The following is a 10,994-nucleotide window of genomic DNA, read 5'->3' as shown; positions in this document are numbered from 1 at the left end:
GATAGACTATAGGTAAGTACTAAGTATACATTTTCATATTTACCCACGCGTTAGATTTTTTCACAATCTTAGATAATCAGAATTATGCTGATTTGAGTTCTGAATTCAGAATCCAAAAAAATTTACCGCTTGCATACAGTAGTGACCGCAAGCTAAGTATCCTATGCTTTAGTATAGGTAGGATAGTTTTGGTATAATTATATTAAACACAAAATGTTAAGAAAACATTAACTGATAATTTAAAACTACTCAAATCAGACAAACCGAACCAAACATCTTATTAAATTGAGAAAGGGTTTTTTAAAAATTCCTTTAAATTATAAAACTTCTTTAAAATTACCAACACTACCATTGATCACAAAACTACTATTGGGTGTAGCACAATTATTATTTTTTAGGTTGATAACACTATTTTCCTGGGCAACGGTAGGCAAGATGATTTATAAACAAAAAATGAGCTTACAAAATGCCAATTATTGTATTGAATTTTGAGATAAAAGTTAAAATATTTACAACTAAACTGTAGTGCGCTGTAGTTAAAGTTAAATACAAGGTATCAGAACTCAAACACAATGGCTTCAACGCGAGATCAAAAAATCGAACAGCAAGTAAGTGGTTTTAAAAATGTTTTAAAAGACTCGCCTATTTCTTGGACTTTTGCATGTTTTATGAAGAGCTGTTCGCAGTTTTTACGTTCTCCTTCGTTAGTTAGTGCCTTTTCATTTATATTTTCTGGTGATTTCAGCGGCAATTAATGGAATTGAAAATGAAACAGAAACGCCAAAATTCTGGCATGGTTCAAGCGAATGATCTAAGAGTAGGATCAGCAAAACGTCCAATATCAGGCAGCCGATCCCGGGAGTTGCATGGTAAGTTCATTATTTATTTATAACCCAATGTTTAGTCTTTCTCAATGTTTAGTTGACTCATGCATGATCTTTGATGTATATTTTCGTTATGCGCATTTTCTTTTCCTTCCATCCAGGCTATGATGGCCCGATGCAATTTCTTATGTCGCCAGTCAATCCGGACCAAGTTATACCCCTCCAAACTAATAGAATATCAACTTATGATGGTAAGTATGAATTCTGCTTTTTAATTTAAAATGAGATCTTTATGCTTTTGTGTACATTATTTAACATAAGCATGATTAGTTAAATGTTTTCTGTACTCGAATACATGTAACTCTTTCTACATGGTTGTTGTAACTAAATATGTATTTTATGGCTTTTGTGCCTCTCCGCAAGTGCTAACTTTTAAAGTAAAACTGCTGCCCACATTTTCATGTGATAGGGCCTTTACATGGTAAAAAACAATTAATTTACTCTTTCCAATACTCACAATTTTCTCAATTCTAATCGACATAATAATAAAAATATATTGAAGTATTTTTTTTTTGTCATCATTATGTTTCACGTAAAGTCTCTTTTATATGTAAAATGTTTTAAAACTTTCATTTAATAGACAAATTAATTTAAATATACTTACTTGATTTCCTAAATATTCAAGAACATTATTTACTATTGTATGCCTACATTACATACATAAATGTGTGACCTTGTATGATGAATCATAGTTGTGATACTTGTGAATAAGCTTGTTATTGAAGAGAAGGAAAACATTATTCATTCATGGCCCGTTTTTACCTACCTGGTTTTACTTTGAACTACTATTGTTATTACATATATAATTAAAAAGAAAATTGAGTAACTCCATAACAAACATTTCATTACAATTCTTGGAAATTTTTTTTTTTTTAGGGTAAAGTTCTTTTTGGTAACTACATAATAAACATTTCATTAAAATTCTCTTGAATTTAACGATTTTTTTAGGGTAAAGTTAGAACATTTAACACAAAATACTATGTAGTAAATTCAAAATGATTAGACTCAATTAGCAGTGAAAACTTTTATTATTAATTACACTGGCAATCTGAAACTAGTACTAAGATTCATTTTTAATTTATTGTTCAGAGAGTGTAATTATGCTGTCAGAATTCTGAGTACCTACCTATATTCATTGCTAATGGGTTTGTTAATTTTCAATATGGTACTTGTACCCAATGAGTTTATTGCCCAACTGTAGCAAAAGCAAACAAGGGGTTCTGTGTTTGTTTAAAACCAATAATTGTTTGGATACAATGTTAGTAATACAAGTTTGACACAGTTTGAAACTTGACATAAAGTATACAATAACCATATTTTTATTGCCTACCATGAGCCTCATTTTAAGTAATATTCATTATGAAAAAAATAAAACAACTATTTTTCCAATTAATTTGGTTCTTTGTCTCAGAATGGTAAATCGTAAGTTACCTTATACATATGACTGAGTGTAAGAAATAAAAGAAGTATGCACGTACGTGTTATCATTATAACAAGGACAAGTATCCCACTTGAGCAGGAAATATGCTTCGGCCAATTGATAAAACTTTGCGCAAATACTTCAGATTAAACTCTTCAGATAAATGGACACTTCCAGCTGTGCACACATTTTAGATAAATATAAATCACTGAAAAGATAACTAGGTTACTGAAGGTGGGCTGCGAGATTGTTCGAAAGAGTTACCGCGGTCCTGGTACATAAAAGGCCTACGAAGGAACATGATGGGGTTTAGTCAGTAAGAGTCTGACACAGTGAGGGATCACGCTGCTAATTGCGCACTTGATGATTTCTCATAGAAAAAAGGTTACTGAAGATTTTTAAGTGTTCAGTTGTTCTGGACTGGCTCGAAGTACTTCGGAATGCCATAAAAACATGAAAAAATAAACTACGATAGACAATGTTTTGCAGGGTAATTTGTGAAATTGCGAGACACTAGACTGCACTTTAATTAAAGAGCGTTAAAGTTATAAAAGAAGGTCTATAATGTACACCAGTAAATAAATTTTGCCCATAGAAATATCCATACTATACCATATCCATTCATAATTATGTATCGGACTACAATAAGCGCCAGGGATGAGTCACGGCCGGATTACCAAGCAATGCTCCATTTGACGAGTTATTCTCAATTTGTCATTAGTACCGATTGGTCACCAACTATTTTTTCCATACACCAAATCCCAATTGGTCATTCGAGCAAAATAAATAATTAACAGCCTTACTTATAAACGTGAATTAAATATAAGTAATACTTAAGGGCTGTTTAAGAAAATTCTTACTTATAAACGTTGCTTAAGCATGTCTTAACTAACATTTAATCACTACTTAAGACTTTAAGTAGTGATTAGTTAAAATGTTGCTTAGAAGGTGATTAGAGATTTTATAAGTAAGGGGGTTAATATTTAAATTTTGAGTTTCGTTTCGTCGCCCGCATAAAATTTCACGTAGCAAAGTACCGTCAGAAATAAAAGTGTTAGAAGAAATTTTAAATGAAAAACTTCGATGTAGGCAAAGGTTTTAATAGCTCTCATATAAATATAATAAAATTTACATTAAAACACAGGTGAAGACAACATGAGCATTTTATCAACCCGAAAATGTGACTCGATACTTTTTGTACCGGTTACGAAAGTACCAGGAACCCATAACTAGCAAAGAGATTGTATACATAAAAATATTCACAAACAAGAAAATAAATATAAAATGAAAGTAACAAAAATAATTTAAATCTAGTCAGCGTGCGAGACAACTGTCACGATGCAAATTTACATATTACTATATTGTAAAGCTTTTCTTGATGACAGTAGGTACTTTTTACAAAAAAAAGTACGGATGACGAATCGGGGCTAAGCAAAATAAAATATTTTATGGAATGACAAACAGTGTGCTTAGTGCGAGTTTTCGTGAATTTTTTTACGGACTCACATGAGAGCGCGTATACTAAGATTTGTATGGAACAAAAACAGCTCCACCTAGTGTCAAAAATTGGAACCTGTTTTTGTTCCATACAAACAGTGTTGCCAACAGTTGTAGAAGCTTACCACCAGAGTCAACTTTTAAAACCACCAGAAAACCACTAACAAAAATTTATCCCACACTTAAAATCACCAAATTCACCACTAAAAAAATATTGTTTATATTTTATTGTAACCTAAAACAATTTAATCATCCAAAGATGTAACTCGGCAACGATAGAAAATTAAAACAGACAAAGCATTACATCTGTTTAGCAATTCATCCGACCCGATCCGAATCCTTCACAAATTATAATCGGCGTAGTAGTTTCACAAATTGTTTAGTTACGCATTTGACCAATGAATGAGTACTTAATATAATTATATAGTAGTCGTTCACCTTTTTGTTTTGTAGATGCTTTTTTGACATTCCGTGAGACTTCAAATCTCCATAGTAACTCCTTAAAGTTGTACCACAAAACTTACATTTCGCTACTTGACCCGCAGTACTTTCAACATTTCGCCACTAAATAGGGGACTTAAACCACCAGTATTAGTGGAAAATCCACTAAGTTGGCAACACTGCATACAAATCTTAGTATACGCGCTCTCATGTGAGTCCGTAAAAAAATTCACGAAAACTCGCACTAAGCACTCTGAGACACGTTTTTTATGGATGCCAAATCACTAAAATGACGAATTGGGCATAACTCCATTTGACTATACCTATTTTTTTTTTCTTAAGCGCGATCTAAGACTCGGTTTTACTTCTCACCACAGAGTTAGGCAATCAGATAGAAGTGCTAACCGTAGGCGAAGGCGACGGCAGCGGGGAGGAAGATGACGAGAGCGTACCGGTCTGCAGTGTGGGTCGGGACGCGAGCACTGATGACGTGTGCGCGGACGCAGCTGTCGCACCCCTGCATGATAAGCCGAGGAGAGATAGCTCGCCTAGTCAGGTACGTTGGGTTATATGTCACGGTAAATAACTTTGCATCTGTGAAGTTAGCTTTTTGCCTCGGGCCTCTTGTCGCCTGTTGTTGTGACTAGTGTTTTGTTCAAGCACTTAGTGGCTAAGTTCGAAGTGGTAAAATTATTTGATATGAGATGTACACGTAAATTAGTAAATGGTATGAATGAATATGATGAAACACCTCTGAATTCCCCTTTTTTTCGGCTTGAAATTGCATTGAATTGTTGATTATTCTAGCGATTTTCAAGGATTTTACAATTAGATCTAGATCAGTTTCTTAAATTCCTAGTTTGTTACAATCATAGTTTTGTCTTATGACTAGCGATTATGATCGCAAGATAACCAAATTACAATCGCGAGGTTTAAAATAAAATAAAACCGTTTAATAATTATAAATCATGAACAAATTGAATTACGAAAACCACCCGACTAATATTTATGCTTTGATGTGTTATATTTTCACCAACCAAATTCTTCATTCAACAGACAGCTGAAATAGAAGGGTCAGTGGAGGGCGCGGTGGAAACCTTCGTGGTGACCCCGGCTAAGCATGGCACGCTATACAAATGTCGCATAGCCCGTGACCGTAAGGGCATGGACCGAGGACTCTACCCTACATACTTCTTGCACCTCGAAAAGGATTATGGGAAGAAGGTTTTCTTGCTGGCTGGTATGTAAAAAAATAAATTTACGCGCGTAATTTGAATTTGGAAATGGAATTTGAGCTAAAAGTCTGGCTATTTTGAATGGCGTTTCGGTGTTACAGCCTTTTTGGATAGCTATGATTATTGATTTTGGTGTAGACACGGCTTTAGAAATGTATTTCAGATAATAAATAAACTTATAATCGTTTTAAGTGCTTAGTCTTCTATATTATTGAGTTTGAATGCCATTTCAAACAATAATTGCTTGTTAGTGCTTTTTAGTTATGGACTAAAATTGCTTACTAACCGTGAAGCAAGATGTTAAATGCTCCTTTATTTTAATTAGTAAAAAGATATTCAGTATTTCAAATTCCATAGACCACCGAATGTTCCCATTAATTACAACTCAATTTATTACCTTTAAAATGATGATTTACTAGTTACCATTTTATAGTTTATATAATTCATTGATTAGTGTCATGTATTGCCCTAGTCACTGTGTTAAGGAGGTCAGACAGGCAGACCTTTCACATAAAGTATTTTGCATGTAAAAACCGACATGTACCCCTGTACCAATACGGTCAATAAACGTCAGATTAATATCAATAAGCATTGGAAGGTCGCTGTTTATCAATCATTAACATCGCACCTCATTTTCCATTCAATATTAATTTTCCTTGATGAAAACTATCAATTGGTCAAGTCCATTATCTAAATTGTGTCCATAAATAAACTTCTATTAGTGTGATTGCTAATCGAATTTGTTTTGAATGAAATTAAATATTAACTTGTCTTTGTTTAAACCACGCAGACGTCACTAGGGACTAAAATTAACTAAAAACTTTTGATGTTATTGAAAGACATTTTTAATCTGCAGTTTTTTTTTTATATTTTTTCATTCGAGTACAATGAGTCCATTAGTATATTAGTCTGCTATTCCGAATTATTTTCTGTTGAACATTAAGGTTCACTTAACAAAAACAAAGAAAAAAGTTAAATACATAAAACGTTTATACTATGATGCAATACGATACTTTTCTGTTATTTGGCAAGTCTGAATTTGTAGATCAAATAACACTCTAATAGTGTACACACTTGCCAATTTTATTTAGTTTATCAAGAATTTTCTGTGCCAATAGTTTTATGTAACCTACTTCTACAATATTATTATTATTTATGTTTCTTAACTATTGTACCTAAATATCGAAATTATCCCAAGTAAGACAATGTAGGTATAACCTGTGTTTTAATACTTGTAAACCTCGTCTATAGAACCCTATATTGGCAGGTTTCCCAATCCCAGAGCTTTTTAACGATTCTTTTCTTAAACTTGATAAGGTATGCGCCAAATGTAACTTTCGACCTTGTATCTACTCTCCTTACTATTTTATGACTAGTTCGAAAATAATATGCTTTATAATAGCTCAAGGTAATCGTCTAGAAATCTAGAAGAACACTATCATATACCAAAAGCTTCCAAATCAGACAGCTACTCCTACAAATTATCACATTCAAAAATGACCTCTATTGCTTTAATCATAAAGAAACTTTTTGTATTTTCAGCCCGCAAACGCAAGAAATCAGCTACCTCGAACTACCTGATCTCCACGGATCCTACAGAACTAACTCGTACTGCTGACAGTTTTGCGGGCAAGTTGCGTTCCAATTTACTGGGGACAGCCTTCACTGTGTACGACAACGGTAAAGCGTGGAGGAAGCATGATCACGCTCATACGAGACATGAGTTGGCTGCTGTTGTTTATGTAAGTAGCTATTTTCTATCAGCCTTACTTATAAAAATCTCTAATCATCTTCTAAGCATCATTAACTAATTACTACTTAAAGCATTAAGTAGTGATTAAATGTTAGTTAAGACATGCTTAAGCAACATTTATAAGTAAGAATTTTCTTAAACAGCCCTTAAGTATTACTTATTATTTAATTCACGTTTATAAGTAAGGCTGTATTATAACTTTATTTTCATATTAATATGACACATTTTTTTGTTGTTTCTTGATACCTTAAAGGCTCCGAAACTTCTTTCACTGTTGGAAATTTACAGTATCCACGAGTAGCATTGGCTTGGCTATAGTTTGTTCAGCGGATTGCTGGTGAAACTGCGAAAACAGCTAGTCATAAATCAATATTACCGTTATAAGCAAAAGGAAGAAGGATTATTTGCATATGATCACAAAATTTCAACTAAAGTGTTTTCAGTAGATGCTCTTCCAAAACTATAAGTCTTCCTTAGGAAGAGATACTTCTATGTCAAATTGACTGTATTTAGTCAGTTGCCTTAAAGAACACCCCGTTTGGACTAGAAGACTTAATTATTTTATACTGAAATAAATCCTATACTGAATTAATTCCAAAGCTTTATAAGACTGTAGTTATGTAATAATATTGTACTAAAATTTCCTACAAATGTTTGAATACAAAACAATTTCCATTCAGTAAACTACAAACGTGCTTATTATTAATGTCACCGTTTGCTTACGTAGGCTTTGCGGTTAGGAATGGGTCGAAGTTTTTCCCTTTAATTATTCAGATAAATACTTCATCATTCTGAGAAATTGTACGGCACTTTGATGACAAACTAATATTTTTATTACGCCAATGAATGATATTTATGCAATCCATATTGTATAAATTAAATATATTCGTCGAGCAACAAAATTCCACTACACATATGTATATAATCGAAATTACAAAGCACCACGACTGCAGAACAAAATAACTTAAACATCGGAATTGCGAGAAGAGCGGTTGCTTTGGATTTTTTTGTTTTGAATTATTTTGTAATTTTGTTTGTGTTACGGCCAGTTTCTTCATCAAAAGTTAAAGTTAAAGTTATGGCTAAAGTAATGTCTAAAGTAAAAGTAACGGTTAAATTAAATTTTTCTATTAGTGTTGCTGTCACTTTAGCCTTGAAAAAACGAATTTGACCGTTACTTTTACTTTAGACATTACTTTAACTTTAACTTTTGATGAAGAAACTGGCCGTTAGTAGAATTTTGTTGCTGGCTGTGCATGAATAACGAAAGAAACTCATCTTAGAAATCATCACAATATTTCATCTTTAACACGATAAAACTATATTATAATCTAGTCCTACTTATAACTCGCACCACGTATACAGGATGCAATAATACACAGTTTTGTAGTTCCATACGGAATGGTATGCAATAAAATTCAACCATTATATTGTGACAATAATGACCGCCCGTTTAAAATAATGTCTGTCGGTAATGTTTATAACGCATGGATACATGTTTATATTTTATCATAGTGCTAGACAACCATTCATTGAAACCTGCTATTTAATTAATTAAAAAGGCAATTAATTTTGATTGCGTTACATTGCTATTACAATTTATATAGGAGTTTTCTTTCTTGCTCTATTTCTAAAGTACCAGAATAATCATTTGAATAAAAGTAACAACATAAATAATTTCCTTTATTTTCCAATATGTCAATAATAAACACTAAATAACCATTTACCTATCTCAAATTCCAGGATACAAACGTCCTTGGTTTCAAAGGTCCGAGAAAAATGACCGTCATCCTCCCAGGTATGACTCCGGACCGCCAACGCGTCACCATCGCGCCACAGGACGACAGCGAAACACTTCTCGAACGACTCAAGAGCCAAACGTTAGACGATATTGTCGTACTACACAACAAAACTCCAGTTTGGAACGACGAAACACAGTCTTACGTGCTCAATTTCCACGGCAGAGTGACTCAGGCAAGTGTGAAAAATTTCCAAATTGTTCACGATTCGGAACCGGATTACGTAGTCATGCAGTTCGGTCGTATATCTGAGGATGTCTTTACAATGGACTTTAGGTACCCTCTTTGCGCTTTACAGGCGTTCGGTATAGCTCTCAGTTCTTTTGACAGCAAATTAGCTTGCGAATGATCTCGTTTTTGTCACTTCAACATGCCACTGTGGTTGTCGGTTTTACTATTTATTTATTGTGGTTTTAATCACGAGGCTATAATTTACTTGTACGTATTTTTTTAAGGCTGCTGTCACAAATGCATAGGATTTGAGTCTTTTATCATTGTCTTACATTGTCGGTGAAGGTCTATGAGATGAAAATGAATGATGTGGGCATTTCTATACCTACATATTCAAACTAAAACATAAGAATTAATCAATACTTACGAAAGTAACTAATATAGCGCTAGCAGCTTATTCAAATAATCTAAAACTATTTAAATGAAATTATAAGAAAATACTATTCCTATCTAGACGATTCTATAGTCTGCAGTAATGCCTTAGAACTTCACCGACATCATTTTTGCTTTATAAATGTATAGGCCCATGATATACACACCTGCCGACATGCGAGTCTGAAGTTCGCTTATAGCTGCACAGTAGACAATTTTATTCGCAAAAAATCTACTGCGCAGCCAACCAAAGAGTATTTCAGACTCGCCAAGTCACGTCGGACAGTCTGTACATTCTTACTTGTTTACGTACTTAAAACATTATATTATTTATTATGAAAAAAAAAACAAACGCACATTTGTTTTTGGTGCTTGTTGTGATGTGGGTTGTGTTTTCCGTAATTCAACTTTCATCGATGTTAGAACGAAGTTTGTAATCTAGTTGTGTCTGTAGTTTGCCTAAAAAGGCTGTGTTTAAGAAATTGTTTTTTCTTATGAGTGCCCATTCAAGAGTCGCCATGCTGCATAATTAACAAATTGAACAATACTAATTACATTTGTGGACACAATTTTTTACCGACTCGTAAAAAAGGAGCAGGTTAGTATGAAATGCTGCAGTTATATCTAGATGACTCTTGAGCGGGCTTCAATAATAATTATCATGTTTCTTAAACAAAATATAAGTGTAATTTACTGAGGTCCAAGGTATAGAATCCAAGGAAAATTGCACATATGCATTTACTATCATATCTGTCTGTTACTAGTAGAAAGTATGCGATGTGGGAATTAATTTATAAAACTACTTTTTAAAATGTAGTTGCAAGAACATTATGAAGCATTTTCAATTCGCTTTTGTATGAAATAATGAAAAAAAATATGAATTTAAATAATGTGCATAAAAAAGAATTATTACAATAATCTTGAATATTTATTGACAATTTGAATGAAAATTAATTAATTGAGCGATATAAACCTCCCCACTCAGAGACATTTAATGATTACTTAAGTCACTCCTTAGTGATGGAATGTCATACAAATCCTTTACTAAGGAATGGCTTAAGTAACCATTAAATGTCTCTGAGTGGGGAGGAAAGAGAACTTAAAGCTTATACAACAATAGTTTTATTTCAATACTTTTATGTGTATTTTTTAATACTTTTTGAACAATGTTCCTTCTACGTCAACGCACATGCTTGCACATTATAGTCAGTATGACAGTCTTACTTAAACTTAGGTATATTTAGGTACCTAGCATAGTATTTTATTTTCTCTTCACAAAAATAATGTATTCTGTAGCTACTGATTCAATGTGAAGTAATAAAATTGTAACCATTACTTCACAGTAAATATAATGCAATTGCT

At 33.0% G+C, this 10,994-nt stretch overlaps 1 protein-coding gene across 1 annotated transcript; it reads left to right on the top strand.

The window, feature by feature from the left end:
• The first annotated feature begins 416 nt into the window (after window positions 1-416).
• On the top strand, window positions 417-10,598 carry LOC124635598 (protein king tubby). The gene is made up of 7 exons (XM_047171527.1): window positions 417-608; window positions 746-869; window positions 986-1,075; window positions 4,620-4,798; window positions 5,299-5,482; window positions 7,020-7,219; window positions 8,974-10,598. Exons 1-7 carry the CDS (start codon window positions 573-575, stop codon window positions 9,376-9,378), a joined length of 1,218 nt encoding a protein of 405 aa, XP_047027483.1. The 5' UTR covers window positions 417-572; the 3' UTR covers window positions 9,379-10,598.
• Window positions 10,599-10,994: the final 396 nt, after the last annotated feature.

The sequence above is a fragment of the Helicoverpa zea genome, chromosome 13 (assembly GCF_022581195.2).
Source record: "Helicoverpa zea isolate HzStark_Cry1AcR chromosome 13, ilHelZeax1.1, whole genome shotgun sequence".
Classification (NCBI taxonomy): Eukaryota; Metazoa; Arthropoda; class Insecta; order Lepidoptera; family Noctuidae; genus Helicoverpa; species Helicoverpa zea.
This window is presented reverse-complemented; position numbering and strand designations above follow the sequence as displayed.